At 54.3% G+C, this 18813-nt stretch overlaps 1 protein-coding gene across 1 annotated transcript; it reads left to right on the forward strand.

Annotated features, from left to right (window-relative positions):
* The first annotated feature begins 349 nt into the window (after window positions 1–349).
* Window positions 350–18750, forward strand: HNF1A (HNF1 homeobox A). Its single transcript, XM_035017158.1, has 9 exons — window positions 350–773; window positions 7605–7804; window positions 11805–11991; window positions 12439–12680; window positions 13514–14005; window positions 14593–14784; window positions 15844–15965; window positions 16033–16198; window positions 17947–18750. Exons 1-9 carry the CDS (start codon window positions 448–450, stop codon window positions 18072–18074), a joined length of 2055 nt encoding a protein of 684 aa, XP_034873049.1. The 5' UTR covers window positions 350–447; the 3' UTR covers window positions 18075–18750.
* The last annotated feature ends 63 nt before the right edge of the window (window positions 18751–18813 follow it).

Here is an 18813-nt window from a genome sequence, read left to right on the forward strand (position 1 = left end):
CACCAAAAGGCCTCCGTGGCCCCCCAGCCCCTTCCATTCTGGCTGCCCTCCCCCCTCCCCTGCCTTCCCCACCCTCCCCTCTGCCCACTCCCGTTGAAGGCCTTGGCTCCCCCGTCCCTCTGCACTGCCATGAGGCCTGCACTTTGCAGGGCTGAAGTCCAAAGTTCAGTCCCTTCGCTAAGCACACGGATAAATATGAACCTTGGAGAATTTCCCCAGCTCCAATGTAAACAGAGCGGGCAGGGGCCCTGATTCACTGGCTGCTGGGGCCAGTGTTGGGGGTTGGGGTGCCCACAGGGCTTGGTTCATGGGGTTTGGGGGGGCAGTAGGTGCAAGGAGCCTGGTTTGTGCCTGCCTGCTGGTCGACCAGCAAGTAGACAGCCCATTCGGTGGGGGAGGCGGCCGTTTTGGTGGCCCCAGGCCGCGTGGCCCAGTGGTAGCAGAGCCATGGTTTCTAAACTGAGCCAGCTGCAGACGGAGCTCCTGGCAGCCCTGCTCGAGTCGGGCCTGAGCAAAGAGGCACTGATCCAGGCACTGGGTGAGCCGGGGCCCTACCTGCTGCCTGCAGATGGCCCCCGGGACAAGGGGGAGTCCTGCGGCGGCGGTCGGGGGGAGTTGGCTGAGCTGCCCAATGGGCTGGGGGAGGCGAGGGGCTCCGAGGACGAGACGGACGACGATGGGGAAGACTTCACGCCGCCCATCCTCAAAGAGCTGGAGAACCTCAGCCCCGAGGAGGCAGCCCACCAGAAAGCCGTGGTGGAGACCTTGCTGCAGTAAGGACCCCTCCCCTGTCCCCAGCATCCAAGGAGCCCAGGGAGGCCCACCCTCAGCTCCTGATTAGCCCTTCTGAGTCCAGAGTTCCCTGAGCTGTAGGTAGCTTTTAGCCTGGCTGTTGGGAAGGGGGACGGGGCCCACGCGAGCTCTGGGGCGACCCTGCTCCCAGGCTGGAGCCTCCCAGCCCCTGACCTGGCCCTCTACAAAGTCCCTAGTCCCCATGAGCGAAGGCTTTCAGCCCTGGGCTTGGGAAGTAAGGGCACGCCCCAGGGGGGCTCTGAGGTGGGGGGAAAGCAGGCACATCCATAATTCACGTGCCTGGAGAACCAGAGGGTGGTGGGAATTGTTAGCCTCCATGGCCCTTTCTACTCCCCAAACCCTAACCTCCCTGCTAAGCATTCAGATTTCAGGCTCTGGGGCCAGGAAGCACGTTTAGTGAGAGGGGAGCCGAGGCTGGGGTTTTAGGGGCTCCCTCAGCCACCCAGGGACTCAAGCATCAAGCCAGGAAAGCCCAGGTCTTACCTGAGGGAGATGGAGCCTCGGGGCAGGACCTGCTCCCCTTTCCTGCACAGCCTTAGCCCCCTCCACCTCACTGGCAGGCACCATGAGAGGTCTCCCCATTTACACCCCCATTGACTGGCTGGCTCCCCAACTCCCGGAGAACTGGGTGGGTCTAAGCCTGATGCCTCCCCTCTCCTCAGCAGAGCTGACCTGGTTACTAATTACCCACGAGCTTTATTATTTCTCTTTTGTTTTATAAATTTATAAACGGTAAAAGGCTCTGATAAGGCCTGTGATCATTAACTTGTAAAGATGGCGGCCTGGGGAGGCCTGGGCCAACCAACCTCCTACCCAGCAAGGGCGGGGGGGAAAGGGGTCTGGGGGTTGCAGGGACCGCCCTCCCCAAAGGATCCTAAGCTCCAATCCTAACAGGCCCTTTGCTGAGGTTTCACGTGCATACGGTCTGATAATGTCAAGATGAATGCTGGAAAGGAGCTAGGGATAACTCTGCTTCACAAATAAGGAAACTGAGGCCCAGAGAGGGGAAATAGCTTGACCAAGCCCACCCAGCTGGGACTCCACAGCCACTCTGTTTGGTGCTCTCCATTGCCATGACTGGGCAGTGGGAGGAAGAGCCCCAAAGAAGCGCTCTATGGAACCATCTCTTTTCTGTCCAAGGTCCTGATCCCGCCTTGGGGTGGGGGGAGCCCTCAGGGTCTGCCTGGCCTTGTGAGGGCCTGGGCAGGGGGCAGGGGAGCAGCCAGGGCCCCTTGACATGGCAGGAAGAAGAGGGCAAAGGGCCCTGCTGCGCTGTAGGGGAGGGGCAAAGAGTCAGGCCTTGCCAGACCCAGGGCGAAGCCACAGGGACAGGGTGGGGCTGGACCAGACCTGCTCCGGGCCCCAGATGGGACTGGGGACTTTCGGGTGGGAGTGGGGGCAGGGGGTGCCAAGGGCCTTTCTTACCTGGCTGGGTGGGGCCTCTGGATCAGCAGCCCCTTTGGTGGAATGGTGGGTGGGGGGGAGGCTTCATCCACAGCACTTGAGGGGGGAGCAGAGGTCAAAGTGCTCCCTGGGGACCAGCAGAGACCTGGAAGTTGAGGGAGAGCAAGGAGCCGGAGGAAGAGAGAAAGAGGGCGTGGGGGGCGATGGAGAGGCCTGGATAAGGACAGGAGAGCAGGAGAGCTGGGAGGGCAGAGGGGCTCCTGCCCAGCTGGGAGAAGGGGCTGCGGAGAGAGTGAGACACCCCAAGCTGCAGAGAAGGCTGGAGTGCTTCCCGCCTGCCCCGATTGGGTTTTCTTTAATGCTAACAGCATGCTATTTACTTTCCATTTAAATTTGAGATGTTGCTATAAATTATCAACCAGCTCCTTGTTCCTGCGGAGTTTATAACTAACTACCTGGGTTACTTATTGTTCAGGTAACAAAAGGGACCTGAAAACGCCCGGAGGGGAAAAAAAAAGCGGGGCCTCTACCCTCAGGGCACAGGAGGGAGTGGGGTGGGCACCCCGATGAAGGCCTGGACAGCCCAGTGTTGGGGAGGTTAAGGCTGGAAAGGATGATGCAGAGGCAGGGTTTCCGTGGACGCCATTTCTTTGGAGAAGACAGTGTGGGAAGAGGCAGGGTGGGTCCTGGGGGCTGCCCCCCTCCCTGGGGTGCCTCGTGCCTGAGGCCAGAGCAGGAACCTGAGCTATTCCCCCACACCTCCACCCTTAGTTCACTGTGTGACCCTGGGCAAGTCTCTTCTGCCTCAGTTTCCCTAGCTGGCTAATGAATAAAATTCAAATTCCCTGCCCTGGTTCCCCGATCTCTTCTTGAGGGACCTCTGTCCCTCACTCACTTTCCTCCAGTTACACTGAATTTGCTGATTCCCACTTCAGGGCCTTTGCATGTACTGCTCCTTCTGCCTGGACACTTCTTTCCAGATCTTCCTGTGACCCATTCCCTCTCCTCCTTTTGCTCAAATGTCACCGCCTCAGGGAGGCCCTCCCTCACTGCCCCCATCTAAATGTAGTTCCCCCCAGAGTCACTCTCTTCCACTACCTTCTGTTACTTTCTCTTGTCTCTTAACTTTACTTATGATTATCTGTTTTTGTCTGTTTTCTATCTCCTGCCATGAAAACAGAAGCTTTTCAAAGGGAAGGCCAGCATGGCCTTGTTCACCACTCGTATCCCTGATATCCAGCCCAGTGGCTCAAAGACAGCATGAATGAATGAGGGTTCCTTAGACATGCTGTTATGGCCAAGGGAGGAACCTGTACCCAGGGTTCCTTCCTGGGTGTCCTCCTGGGTCCTCTCTGTCCCCAAGCAGCTCAAACCTCAACCTGAGGGTCTCTAATGCTCTCCGTCAGGCACCCCCAGGGCATTGAGACCCAGGAAGACAGTGGGCAAAGTGGGACAGTCTAACATCCCTGACTGAGGCCAACCTGCCTGGGTTCAAATCCCAACTCAGCCCCACCCTAATTCCGGCAGGTGATTTCATGTCTCTGAGCCCTGGTTTTGCCAGCAAGGCAGAGATGATGATAACACTTACCCACAGGGTTAAATAGCTTATAAGTGCAGTAAATGGTTGCTATGAGTAATAGTCCCATTTTACAGATCGGCAAACTAAGGCTCAGAGAGGCAAAGTGACTTGCCCAAGGCAATTTACAAAGTAGTAAGGCTGGGACTTGGACCCAGGTCCTCCAAATCCCATATTCTGCACAGCATCCTTGAGGCTACGTGCTGTCCTCGATTTGTTTATTTCCCTTTTTATCCTCCGGGGTCATTCTTGCTGTTAACCTCACATGCACTCACTTCCATGCGGTGCTCTAAGAGCTCACGGGACTGCTTACAAAGGCGTTAAACTCGTTTTCTCCTCCTGGCAGCCTACGAAACATTTTAGCCCTGTATTACAGTTGGGGAAACTGAGGCACACAGAGGTTAAGTTTTTCCCAAGGCCACCTGGGAAGGGAAGCTTCTCCGCCCCACCCCACCCACCATGCACTGAGAATTCCACTCCCCCCTCCAGACATGTGGCCCTTCCAGCTGGTCTCTGAGCTCCATAGCCTTGGACCCTCTGAAACCCCAGGGGCCAGCGAGCCAGAGGCCCAAAGTCTTGAACCTCTGACCCACCCCTCCCAGAACCCACAGGATGTAGGAGGAGATGTGGGCACCTCTCCTGGGCCCTTTTCCCTCTGCTGCAGGGCTGAGGGTCCCATGGCCACATCATCCATGATGATGATGATGAGGACGGTGACAAATTGTTGTACTTACTGAGCACTTACCATGTACCAGGACCTGCTCTATGCGGTTCACTCCTATTTGAAAGTCAGTCCTCCCAGGGGCCCTGTGAGGCGGGCGTGGGCTTACTGCCGCGGTACGGAAGGGCATGGGGCATGCACACGGGAGGCGCTAGGGCGCCATGCCGGGATGTGAACCCAGGTTGGCTTGACTCTTAAACCCATTGGAGGGAAAGCAGGAGATACCTGGAGACGTGGCCTTCTAGTTCTGGGTTGGGGAAACTATCCTGGAAAGAGTCAGGTCCCTGGAGACTGAGGGTGAGTGAGTGAGTGAGTGTGGTTGGGAGTGGGTGGGAGAAAGAGACAGAGCGAACAACAGAGACACACACACAGAAGGAGAGACAGAGAGAAAGAGAGAGAGGGAGAGAGCCAGGCAGAGAGAAACCAAGACACACAGAGAGAAAGACACATGGAGTCAAATGGACAGTGACAGGACAGTGAATCTTCAGTTTGAGCCAGGGAGGCCCGGCTGAGAGGAAGACTGAGCTCATTCTCTCCCTCCAGGGAAGGGAGAAGGGAGGGAGGGAGGATTGCTCAGGAGGGTGAGGCCTGCAGCTGGGGGAGAAGGGAGGCCATCAGGCAGCCCGGCTCCAGAATCAGATAAACATGTTTGCCACGAAGCACAAGGCTGGACTTTGTACTGCCCTTCCCTCCAGGCTCTGACTGGCACCTGGGGAGCAGGGGAAGAGTGGAGGAGGAGCCTAGAAGCCCCTAGATGCAGGGAGGAAGCAGAGCTCGCTCAGGGAGGGCTCTGGGGGATCCGGGCAAAGCGAAATATTCTGGAGTCCCAGCTAGGTCACTTTGGACAAGTGCTCACCTTTCTGAGGCTCAGTTTTCCCATCTGTGAAAATGGGCATATGAGTAGCACCTACTTCCTAGGGTTATGGTAAGATTTACATGGCCCGCCCTTAGCACAGTGCCCGGTTCATGGTAAATACTCAAGAAACATGAATTCTCACATCTAGCATTTTTACACAACTGGGATCTTGCCGTACCGATTGCTGACCAATTCAAATTGAACTCTCCCCGCCTCCCTTTCCTCCCTACGTGTATGGGAACCGCTGATAAAAAGGAGGGAGTCACGGGGCCCAAGCTGCTGAAAGGCTCTGTGCCTTCACCCCAAGAAGGGCACTGTCAAGGAGGGCAAGACCAGGCTGGCCCCTTGGGAAGGACAGAAGGGGAGAAGGCAGTATGGGGTAGGCTTCAAAGTGCTGGGGGTTTCTTTGCTTTTTGGTTTTTTTCGCAGTTGAGTTTTCAATGTTCTGTAGGCATGTATAGCATATTATCTAACATTATATTACATTATTTGAAAAGCACAGAAAAGTAACAGAGGACACGGTCCCTCTCCCCGTCCCCAGCACCCCATTCCCGTCTTGAGACAACCGATGTCACTCGTCTCTTCTGTGTTCTGGTATTTCATGCAAACACAAGCAAATACACAGGACCCTTTTGTGCCATTTCAGATTTTACACAAACAGCACAGCAGACCCACCGGACTGTTCCGTGTGGGCGCGGGCAGAGCTGCCTCAGTGCGTTTTTACGGCTGCGTCCGCTCGAGGCACCACCAACCGTACCCTTCTGCCCGGCACCCAGGTCGTTTCCGATATTTTGCTGCGGCAAGCAACAAGGCGACCAGCTGCCCCCCGGCACACGTGCAAAGGCTGGAAAGCTCAAATTCTTAGAAGCAAATTGCTCAAAGGGGTGAGGACCTCAGGCTTTGGAACCACTTGGAGCTGGGTTCAAACCCCAGCTCGGCCTGTTCTCGGCACTGTTGTATCGAGCTGCTTTTATCCGTCACCGTATTTGTAATACAAGCTCAGGAGAGGACCAGGGCAGGAGAGGAGGGTTGAGACAGAACAGGAGAGGGAGACAATTTGTGTGGTACAGGGCCTCAGGCCTCCCCCGTCCCCCAGTGAGCAGAGGATGGCTGCAGGTCCCTTGAGTCTCTCCAGTGAGGGTCTCAGCCCACAGAGTGCAATTGGGGGGGCTCAAACACACACACACACACACACACTTTTTTTGTACGAAGCCCCTGAATACCAGCCGTAAGTCCTTCACCTGGACCTGCCTGCCCCCATGCTGTAGGGAAACTGGCCAGGACACAGCCTAGGGTTTAGTGTAGATTATCAGGAGGTGTTTTGACTCTGTGATTTTTACCTGATAGGTTGACTTAGAATGGGATCCCTCCAGGGACGGGACTCTGCTGGGCTGGCTCTGTGACCTTGGGTGGAAGATTTGACACAAGCACTCTTAGCCTCAGTGGCCCTGGCTGTAAAGTGAGAGAATCATGTTTCTCTCCTTGTTTTCAGACCCATTTTTTCCCCAGTAGGTCCCCTTCATCCATCCATCCATCCACCCATACCCCTATTCACCTATCCATCCACCCTCCCATCCATTCATCCAACCACCCATCCATCCATCTACCATCTATTTATCCTTCTATCCATCCATCCACCATCCCATTTACCCACCTATCTCCCCATCCCTTTATCAACCTACCCTCCCATCCATTCATCCACCCACCCACCCACCATCCCATCCACCCATCTATACATTCCCCTACCCACCTACCCCTCCCACCCATTCATCCACCCACCCATCCACCATCCCATTTACCCATCCACCCATCCACTCATTCACTGATGCATTCACCACGGACACACATTATGTCGGGCCTACTCTGGGTGCTGAGAACCTGACAGTTCCTGCCCTCACAGTGTTTACCGTCTCTCACAGTGGATAAGACATAGCCACAAATAACATTTCCAGGTAGGATGAGGGAAGGATCTTTAACGGAGGCACAAGGGTGAGGACCTTCCCTATCTGGCTTGTAGGGCTTCGGGTGGGCGTCTGTTCATGTCTTCATGTCTGTCCATGCGTCCCGGCATGAGTGCCTTTACCTTGCTATCCCGGAGTCCGAGTGTCCGTCCTGGGCTCCACACCGGCTTCCACCCACAATCCCCACTCTCAGGGCTGACAGGACCCCCAGCCCTGCCTGCACCCCCCCGCACCCCCCGCGCTGAGCAGCCTCTGTCCTTGCCCTCCTCCTAGGGAGGACCCATGGCGCGTGGCCAAGATGGTCAAGTCCTACCTGCAGCAGCACAACATCCCGCAGAGGGAGGTCGTGGACACCACTGGCCTCAACCAGTCGCACCTGTCCCAGCACCTCAACAAGGGCACCCCCATGAAGACGCAGAAGCGGGCCGCCCTGTACACCTGGTATGTCCGCAAGCAGCGAGAGGTGGCCCAGCGTAAGTAATGAGCACAGCCCCATCCTCCTGGCAGGGCCCTGGAACTCTCTGCAGCTCGGGGGTCGGGGGGAAGCTTCTCCCATGTTACCGGGACAGGTTGCCCGAGAGGAAGTCAGCAGGATTCAGTGGGCACGTATTTCCTATTCTGCACAAGGCACTCTGGGGGAGGGGGGGAGGCTGGTCCTGGGCATCTGGAGATGGATGAATTGGGTCCCTGCCTTCTAGGAGCTCTGGGTAGGAGAACAGATCATTATGCTGCAGCGAGAAATGGATTATAATACAATGAAAACAAGAGTAACAGCTAGTGTTTACGGAGCGCCCAGGGCAGCGTAGTACCACGTCAAGTATTTCAAAATATTAAGCTGGCAGAGGACCAGAGAGTAATCTATTCTTCCACAGGGAGGCAAGGGCATCAGGAAGGACCACACCAGGAGAACTTTCAGACTAAGTCTTAAAGTCTGAGTGGAATTTTGGCTCATGGAAACAACAGGGAAGGGTGTTTTGGGCAGAGGGAGTGGCCTGAGTAAAGGCTCAGAGGCAAGGTGTATGCTCAGGGAATCCTTCACTGAAAGCCCCGGGAGACCTGGCCACACTATTGTTCAGGGAATGGTGGGTTTCCTTACTCAGACCTCACACCCCACAAAATCCCAAGTGCACTCTCACTTTTTAGCCTATGTGTAAAAAAAATTTTTTTTTAAAGATTTTATTTATTTGTGAGAGAGAGAGTGCGTGCACAAGCAGGGGGGAGTGGAAGGAGGAGACTCCCCGCTGAGCAAGGAGCCTGATGCAGGACTCATCCCAGGACCGTGGGATCATGACCTGAGCTGAAGGCAGATGCTTGACCCACTGAGCCACCCAGGTGTCCCTAAAATTTTTTTTTTAATTTCTTTTATTAATTATCTGCTTTTTAAAAAAGGTACTACATACTAGTTTTAAAAAATAGGGGAAAATAAATAAAGAGTTTACAATAGAAATTAGGTGTCCTCCAATGGACATTCCTAGTCTCATGCATCCTTCCAGAGATACTTTATGCATACACTACAATATATAATATATATATTTTTTCCTCTATTCTTTGAAGGGCTGCTAGCTGTTCTGTTATTTGGAGGTACCATTATTTGTTTAACTGGTTCGCTACCAAAGGACTTTTAGGGTTTTTCCAACGTGCTGTTAGAACCAACTGCTTCAAAGAACATCCCTCTTTGTATATGTGCTCACATGAGACTGTCTGTAAAGTAATTCCTAGAAGTGGAATTCTGGGTCAGAGTAGGTACTTTAAAATCTTTGACAGATATTCCTGTAGCTCCTTATGAAGACACGGTGACAATGTGCATGTCTGGCAATTAAAAAAATAAACTTTTTTCCCCATGCTTCCTAAAAATATATTAAAATGTTAAAGTCCTCAAATTCACATACTGGTTTGCTCACTCATTTAATATTTACTTATTTACTTATCCATTTTTACAAGCTGAAAAGTTGCTTTTTTTTCAAGCTGGGAAGTTTATTAAAGTGAAAAGTACACTCTTGAGATATGAGAGCAGGTGAGCTTGAGAGAGAGCAAGCTACACCTCATTTAATATTTATTTGTTTATTTATTACTTTTTAAAGATTTTATTTTTAAGTCATCTCCACACCCAAGGTGGGGCTCAAATTTACAACCCTGAGATCAAGAGTCACACGTTCCACTGACTGAGCCAGCCAAGCGCCCCACCTCATTTTATATTTATTGAGCATCTACTATTTACCATTTTCTGTTGAACACAAAAAAGCAGCTTTTAAAAGCTGTGATGATCATTTATATAACTTATCTTTTAAAACTATGACATTGCTAGGGGCACCTGGGTGGTTCAGGCGGTTAAGCATCTGACTCTTGATTTTGGCTCAGGTCATGATCTCGGGGTCATGAGATCCAGCCCCGCTTCAGGCTCTGTGATGGGCGTGGAACCTGCTTAACATTCCCTCTCAGATCTCCCTCTGTCTAGCCCCCCAAAACTATGATATTGGTCTTATCAAGGGGCTGATTAAAACATTAAGTTAATTGGATTGCCTGGGTGGCTCAGTCGGTTGAGTGTCCAACTCATGTTTTCAGCTCAGGTCCTGATCTCAGGGTCCTGGGATCGAGCCCTGCATTGGGCTCTGTGCTCGGCGTGGAGTCTGCTTGAGATTCCCTCTGCCCCTCCCCCTGCTTGCGCACACTCTCTCTCTCTAAAATAAATAAATGAATATAATCTTTTTTTTTTTAACATTTTATTTATTTATTTGACAGAGAGAGAGTGAGCGAGAGCAGGAACACAAGCAGGGGGAGTGGGAGAGAGAGAGCAGGCTTCCCGCTGAGCAGGGAGCCCGATGTGGGGCTCCATCCCCGGACCCTGGGACCATGACCTGAGCCGAAGGCAGACGCTTAATGACTGAGCCACCCAGGAGCCCAAATGAATAAAATCTTTAAAAAAAAAAAACCACCACCAAAAAACCCCATTAGGTTAATTAACATGTACCGAGCAATCACTATGGTAAAGTGTTAATATTTTCTTACAAGGATGATCGCTGATTGCTTATTCGTGCAGAAATAGCAACACACACTGATGCCCAAGGAGCCAGCAGCCCCACCACCTGTACCCGACGGGCATCCTTTGGGTCTCCGGTGGCTGGGACTGTATATGACCTACTTCGAAAGCACTATCACTAAGTGTTTTTAGAAAACTAGCATGGCTTTAATTTACCCTTCTTAGCAGGTAAAACTTAACACATAATAAGCTCTTAATTTTAGAGTAAGTGTAGACTTTTGGAACTTCTGGGCAGGTAGTACAGAGAAATCCAGTTTACCCCAGACCCAGTCTTCCCTATTATTTACACAAGTATGGGACATTTGTCACAATTAACAAACCAACACTGTCACACTATTATTAAGTCCGTACTTACTTTATTATTCAGATTTCCTCAGTTTTTCCCTAATGTCCTTTTTCTGGTCCAAGATCCCATCCAGGTGTGGACATACTGCATTTCGTTGCCATGTCGCCTTAGGTTTCTCTGGCTTGTGACAGTTTCTCAGACTTTCCTTGTTTTTGACAGCCTTGACAGGATAATCTTTTTTTTTTTTTTAAGCTGAAATATTTTAGTTTTCTGGGCCAAGTCATAGTGTCTGGTACTCCAGATCTTGGTCCAGCCTGCTGCCAGGTGAGATGGCCAACTGAGTCAGTGAGTGGCCACCTGCGCCTCAGCTGCTGAGAATGTTGGAATCTGAGTCAAGCGGGCTTCTAGCGGCTTCTAGGGTTGGCTTTCGGTGGGTCTAAGCCCGCGTCTCCCCAGAGCACTGGTGCTGGCTTTGCCTCTTGGCACTTGGATGGTGAAGGCACAGAATCTGCACTATCTCTGACTCACTCTCCCTGCCTCCCCTCCCGTAAAGATGGCTTTGCATTTATCTGTTCTAGTCTCTTGGTTGCTTGCTCAGGGAGAATCTAAGAGTTTCCATTAAAGTGGAACTAGCTGACAAGGGCTGGCTGGGTCTCTCCTCTCCTGGCTAATGCTTGCATTTTAAGTGTGATTTACAGGTCTGCAAAGTTTAAAATAGCTCTGAATCTACTCAAGAGATGTGGCTCGAGTTTCTGTTCTACCGTGCAGCCCTGGAAAGATATTCAGCCTCTCTGAGCCTCAGCTTCTTCATCTGTAAAATAAGATAGCAAATGTGTTAAATCCGAACGAACGCTAATGCTTTCCTGGAGACTTACATTGAGAAGGATTATGAGCTTCCATCTTGGCGCACTAGAAAAACTGTGCAGCGGTTGATTAGCGATGTCTGCCTGGGGCACAGGTTAAGACAGGGGTGGCACGTGTGCTGTGTGTTTGTCATCACTGGATTAGATGATTTCTAAGTCCTAGCTGTAAGTGCCTCCTGGCTCAACAGCTTGGGACTGGGAAAGAATCAGGAGCATGGTCAGATGAACTGAAGTGGGAAGGTGGGAGTGGCCAGTGCCCGCTTACGGCTCTCTGTGTGTGCCTACAGAGTTCACCCACGCAGGGCAGGGCGGGCTGATTGAAGAGCCCACAGGTGATGAGCTGCCAACCAAGAAGGGGCGGAGGAACCGTTTCAAGTGGGGCCCAGCCTCCCAGCAGATCCTGTTCCAGGCGTATGAGAGACAGAAGAACCCCAGCAAGGAGGAGCGAGAGGCATTGGTGGAGGAGTGCAATAGGTACAATGGTTGGTGGGTCAGCAGGGCTGGTTTGGTCTGGGCTGGGGCAAGGCTGGGGGACAGTGGCTCTGGGTTCTGAGGGAGGCTCCCCAGTCCTTGAGTGCTCCTGCTGTTGGCCCAGGAGCACTCAAATCCCGCTCAGCGTCTGGAACCTAGCTCCATTCCTAGCACCCACTCCCCACCCATCCAGGCAATCCTTGAGTGGCTGCTCATCCCATTCACCCTCATTACGACCCTACGACTATTTTGTCCACTTATGAATGGAGAGGCTAAGAGAGGTTAAGACACTTGCTCAAGGTCACACAGCAGCACTGGGATTGGAACCCAGATCTGCCAGCTTTACACACTAAGGGAGAAGCCTACATCAGAACTCTCTCCCCTACCTCCAGCCCCGGGAGGGGTTCCTCTGAGCCTGGCCTGGAGGCTCACGAGTGGCCATTTCTGCAGGGCGGAGTGCATCCAGAGGGGGGTGTCGCCATCGCAGGCACAGGGACTGGGCTCTAACCTCGTCACGGAGGTGCGTGTCTACAACTGGTTTGCCAATCGGCGCAAGGAAGAAGCTTTCCGTCACAAGCTGGCCATGGACACATACAGCGGGCCGCCCCCGGGGCCAGGCCCGGGCCCCGCCCTGCCTGCCCACAGCTCCCCGGGCTTGCCCCCACCCGCCCTCTCCCCCAGTAAGGTCCACGGTGAGTGCTATGTGGCGGGGCCCACTTTGAAATAGTGGGTAGAGGGGGCAAGAGGGTAGGCTGGGGAGCTGGGGAGCACCACGCCAGTGGCGGTAACCACCCAAACCTCTTGGCACTTCAGCTTGGTTCCTTATCACTCCCCTCTACTCATTACCCTCCTCGATCCAGTCCTCTCCTCTCCACCCCAGTGACCACACCATGCCATTCAATCCAGCCTAACTTGACTCAGGTCACTTCCATTCAATTCATTCATTTAAGATCAACTCAACTCAACTCATTTCAGTTCAGTTCAATTCGATTCAATTCCACTCTGTGCAACTCACTATAATCCAACTGAGTTCCTTTCAATTCTACTCGGTCCAGCTAAATATCATCCAAGGAAATTAATTTTGTATGGCTCAGTTCAGTTCAATCCAATTCGATTCGATCCGATTCGGTTCAACTCCATCATGCTCGATCTACTTCAATTCATTTCAGGTTCAGTTCAACTAGATTCCAGTTCATTTAACTAATTCCGGTTCCTTCTACTCAACTCTGTTCACTGCAATTTCATTTCATCAGTTTTAGTTCATTTTGACCCAGAGGTCTTTCATTGCACACCTACTGCCTATCACGTATAGCTCTGGCCAGTGGGGGCCATGGAGCTAATAAAATGCAGGTCTTGCCTTCAGGGAGTTGGAAGCAGCCAGCCCAGGACCTGGCAGGAGGATGCTCAAGTGAAGTTTGCTGGGGCAAAGATGGGGCAAGTGAGCAAACTGAGGCAGTTGGGAGTGATGAGGGCCGCGGAGGGCAGGGAAGTGGGGTGCTGAGGCTGGACGCGGCCCCCATTCCAGGTGTGCGCTATGGACAGCCAGCAACCAGCGAGGGGGCGGAAGTGCCCTCAAGCAGTGGTGGTCCCTTGGTGACAGTGTCTGCGCCCCTGCACCAAGTGTCCCCCACGGGCCTGGAGCCCAGTCACAGCCTGTTGAGCACCGAAGCCAAGCTGGTGAGTGTCCCCACACCCCGCAGGTGGGGAAGACCCGTCCAACCCCATCTTCTACCTTCCCTTGGCTGGGAGATTCTGGAGTGGTCCCCAGGGAGACTATGGAGCCCCACTCAGACTCAGCTTGGTTTCCCCTCCAAGGTCTCAGCAACTGGGGGCCCTCTGCCCCCTGTTAGCACCCTGACAGCACTGCACAGCTTGGAGCAGACCTCCCCAGGCCTCAACCAACAGCCCCAGAATCTCATCATGGCGTCGCTTCCTGGGGTCATGGCCATTGGGCCTGGCGAGCCTGCCTCCCTGGGCCCCACGTTCACCAACACAGGTGCCTCCACCCTGGTTATTGGTAAGTTGGTGGGCATGGGGGGGGCACCTGGGTGGGAGGGCTCCCGGGCTCCCACAGAATCCAGAAGCTGGAGGAGCCACTGGGGCTCATTCATTCGCAGACTTACTGAGTGCGTGCACTATGCTCCCTCAGTGATACACAAGTGAACCAAACAGACCAAAATCTCAACGACTCCAGTGGGGAGGCAGACAGCAAACACAACACACACATTATAGAGTGTCTTGGAAGGCAAAATATCTATGAGAAAACTGAGCAGGGGAAGGGAGATCAAAATCTTGTAGGTTTTGGGGTTTTTTATCCTATTTTTTTTTAAGCCCAGAAAGACTTTATTTGCAGGAAACTTCATGCAGAGGCTGAGTATGTAAGACAGACAGGGAGCTACTGGGAGAGGGGTTAGAGGCTCAGAGAGGGGGAGTGACTTGCCAAGACCACGTAAGTTAGAGACGGGTCCTAGTGCAAAGGTGTGTGTCCTGGTCGCTTCTCCCGTCCTCCCACCCACTGGCTCTGGGAGGGAGGGACAGTGCCCCGGGGTCAGTGCTGGGCCAGGTGGTAGGAGGCTGGACTGACTCTTGTTCCCCCCACCCCAGGCCTGGCCTCCACTCAGGCACAGAGCGTGCCGGTCATCAACAGCATGGGCAGCAGCCTGACCACCCTGCAGCCAGTCCAGTTCTCCCAGCCACTGCACCCGTCCTACCAGCAGCCACTCATGCCCCCCATGCAGAGCCATGTGGCCCAGAGCCCCTTCATGGCCACCATGGCCCAGCTGCAGAGCCCCCACGGTGAGCACCCCTAGCCCCACGCTGGGGGAGGGGGTGGGAGAGGCTGGGTGTCCATGGAGCAGACGGGGCGGTCTGCAGGGGCTCAGATGTGTGCCTGCGGGCCAGAATGTGTGTCAGCGTGTGAATAGGTGTGGCCGTGTGCGCACACGAGTTTCTGGGAGTGGATGTGCGTGTGGGTGTTCATCGGTGTTTGCAGGTGCACACCCACGTGTGGGAGGAAGGTCATAGGCCTTCCTCTGAAACGCGTGGGGCTGCGTGTGTCTCAGACTCCACTACTTCTCTGACTTTAGAAAAAGGTGATATGGGGTATCAACAGTCTACTCTAGCACACTCCCGGCAGGGCTCGGGGCAGCATCCTGTCATCTAAGCCCTGGGATTTCTGCAGCAGGAGGGAGAATGCCACGGACTGGGTTAATAGACTTCCATAACCTCATTATCAGGTTCCGGTCAGTTTGCTACCAAACGAGCTCCAACCACATCTGTTGGTTTTCAGACCTTTTTGGAATTTGGAACTGGGGGTAAGGGCCCGTGGGCCTGTGTATCTGTGTGGGTTTGCCTGAGGGCCCGTACTTGCGTGCGTATGGTTTTATCCGAGTCGATGTGCGAATATGTGGTTTATGTGCTTTTCTGCTGGTGCCTGTGTGTGCTGTGGGGCTGGGCTGTAGATGAAACTCCGGGTTACGTTTCGGAGGTGTCCTGGAGGGGGAGCTCTGCTGGCCCCTGCTCTGCACACACACACCCCCCGCCCCGCCCCACGGCCTGTAATTAGCGTGGCAGCGCTGGGTCTCCCACTGCCCTTCGCACTGGTCATCCCCGGTCATCCACCAAGCCAGCCTGAGCAGGCTCTTGTAGTTGGGGCGAGGGTCTAGCCCCTCTATCTGGAGTGCCCAGCTTTGGAAATCTGTCCTGAGTCCTCAACCACTGCTCCATCGGGCCATTTACCAGGCCCCATGCCCCACTTCCCCCGGAGCTCCCAGCTTTGAGGCCCCCTTGGGAGGGGTCCAGCCTGGCCCGGGGTGCCATGTCTTTATATCCACCTCTCTCCTCCCTCCTGGCCAGCCCTCTACAGCCACAAGCCTGAGGTGGCCCAGTACACCCACACGGGCCTGCTTCCGCAGACCATGCTCATCACCGACACCACCAACCTGAGTGCCCTGGCCAGCCTCACTCCCACCAAGCAGGTAAGGCCCAGGGCCGCCTGGCCCCTTGCTCAGGCCGCTTCCCAGAGTGCACCCATGTGGGGCTCAGGAGGCTGCTCTGCTCCCCCAGGTCTTCACCTCAGACACTGAAGCCTCCAGTGAGTCTGGGCTTCATACGCCGGCGTCTCAGACCACCACCATCCACATCCCCAGCCAGGACCCTGCAGGCATCCAGCACCTGCAGCCCGCCCACCGGCTCAGCGCCAGCCCCACCGGTGAGCAGCCTTTCCCTGCTCCCTCGGTTGGGGAGGAAGGTGTGCCACAAACGGGAGGGCACCCTGGTTTCCCCTGAACTGAGCCAAGAGGGGTACGAAACCACAGGAAAATGGGCCTATCTTACGCGATTAGCTCATTGACTTGGTTGAGGAAAAAGATTAAGTAACTGCAAGAGAGAGGAGAGGGTGCTAGCGAGGAGTACGCCGGGCCTGCCGTGGGCCAGAAGGGGCTCACAGGCGTGTTCGTTTGGCTCAGGGCTTGGCACTGGTTGAGTATGTTGCCCACGTTTAAAAACCAGCTTTCACAAAGAAATCGTAGTTTCTGGCTTTTCTTGGAAAATTGGAGACTCGTGTTCCCACGTAGCAACAGAGTGTGGGCTCTCCAGGTCACCCCATCCCCCTTGACCCATTCGTTTCCATCCCCTGATGCCCCAAGTCTGCAATAATCAAGAGTGGGCGCTTGGGAGTCGGGCTGCTGGGCTCTGAGGCTGCACGCGATCACTTGTTACGTGGGAGACTTCGGGCGGCTGCTTCCCGCCTCCCCCTCCCCCCAGCCCCCTCTGTGAGCCTCAGGTTCCTCCATCCAGCCCTGGAGGCTGCGGGGACAGTTACTGAGGCCTCCACAGGGCCAGGCTCCATCCTTTCTCCACCGGGTACGGGTCATCATCCCCATTTTACAAATGAGAACGCAGACACTCAAGAGCTGTGGGACTTGGCCTTGCCTCCGACAGTGACTAGGCCGCAGGGCCAGGATTTGAACCCAGGTCCAAAATCAAAGCCCATTCTCTTAGCCATCGTAATCAGTCAGGGTTCTGGTGAGACACAGAACCAACAGGAATGCAGCTGGCCCCTGAGCAACACGGGGTTTGAATGGCACGGGTCCGCTTAGACCCCGATAGTTTTCGATACAGCACAGGACTGTAAGTGTATTTTCTCTTCCTTACGACGTTCTCGATAACTTTTTCTTTTCTCTAGCTTTAAGAATACAGTGTATAATACCTAGAACATACAAAGTATGTGCTGACTGTTTAGGTTATTGGTACAGCTCTGGGTCAACAGTAGGCTGTTAGAGTAGTTGAGTTTTTGCGGAGTCAGAAGTTCTATGCAGATTTGTGATTGTGCAGGGGGTCAGTGCCCCCAGCCCCCCTGCACCGTTCAAGGGTCAACTACATATATACACGTGTATTTAAGGAACTGGCTCACACACCTGTGGGGCTGGTAGGTCTGAAAGCTGTAGGGCAGGTCAGCAAGCTGACAACAGAGGCAGTTTGGAGGCAGGATTCCTTTTTCTCTAGGAAACCTCAGCTTTTGCTCCTAAAGCCTTCAACTGACTAGATGAGACCCACTCATGTCATCAAGAGAAAGCTCCGTTACTTCCAGTCAGCCGATTTTAGGTGTTAACCACAGCTACAAAGCACCTCCACGGCCACACTTAAATGTTTGGTTTAGTGCCTGTCCTACAGCCTAGCAACCCTGATGCATGAAACTAACCACGCCGTCTCACCAGGGCCTCTCGAATGTTTCCACCAAAAAGCCCAGAGGCGGCCACTCCCTGGGTGGCTGCAGAGCCTGGCTGGGGGGGTTGATGAGACCCAAACACAGGTTTGGTTTTGGGGTCTCGTTATCTGCTGCAGTTTGGGGGGTGGCGAGGCCCCATGTCCCCTATGCCAAGTACCCCTTGGGGGGGTGCGCGAGGCGGGGTCGGGGAGGGCTGGGCCGGCAGCCAGCTGTCTCACTTACCCCTGCAGTGCCCTCCAGCAGCCTGGTGTTGTACCAGAGCTCCGACTCCAACAATGGCCACAGCCACCTGCTGCCATCCAACCACAGCGTCATCGAGACCTTCATTTCCACGCAGATGGCTTCATCCTCCCAGTAACCATGGCAACCGCCTCCCAGGGGCTGGGCCCTGCCTGGAGCCTGCATGGCCTGCTTGGGGGGTGACTGGGACATCTGAGCCTGTGAAACTTTCACTGCCACAGGATAGCGGCCTTCCCTGGAAAACTGTGCCTCGGTCCCCACGCTGCTCTGTCAGCGTCAGAAAGGGTTCCAAGGCTCTCCGACCTCCGGAGGGACCATTCCTGATGCTCAGGGTCAATTTTGTCACTTGGAATAGAAGGGAGCAGCCTTTGGACTCTGGTGCCTCCAGCCTGTGCCTGTGGAGAGCCCCAGAACCCCCAAGGGAACCGCACTTCTCAGGACACAAGGCTATACAGCCGTGACTCACTGAGCTCCGAGAGGCCCAGGGTCAACATGGCCCCATTCTGTCCCCTGTGTCCTGACCAGGCCCCTCCCCTCTGCTCCCCTTCCAGCTGTAAACCCACATGCCCATTTGTACCAACCCCTGTCCCCCAATCACATGAGCTTTCCCCAAGTGGCTACTCTGTGCTGGAGCCTGGGGCTCAAAGAGGCCCACGCCCTGCGAGAGCTCAAGCTAGCAGTGAAGGCACGCAGGGCTCTCCAGCTTCTCTCGTCCTGGGCCCTCCCTCCCCCTGGCTTCCAAGATGGCCAGTTTTCTTGGCCATTCGTCTCCCGGGGTATCACACCTTCTCATGCCAGCCTGCCATCTTGCCTCTATGGGAAAGCCCCCCTCAGGGCTAAGGAGTCATCCCTGCCCC

This window comes from Mirounga leonina, unplaced genomic scaffold (assembly GCF_011800145.1).
Source record: "Mirounga leonina isolate KUSES-001 unplaced genomic scaffold, KU_Mleo_1.0 Mir_171, whole genome shotgun sequence".
NCBI lineage: Eukaryota > Metazoa > Chordata > Mammalia > Carnivora > Phocidae > Mirounga > Mirounga leonina.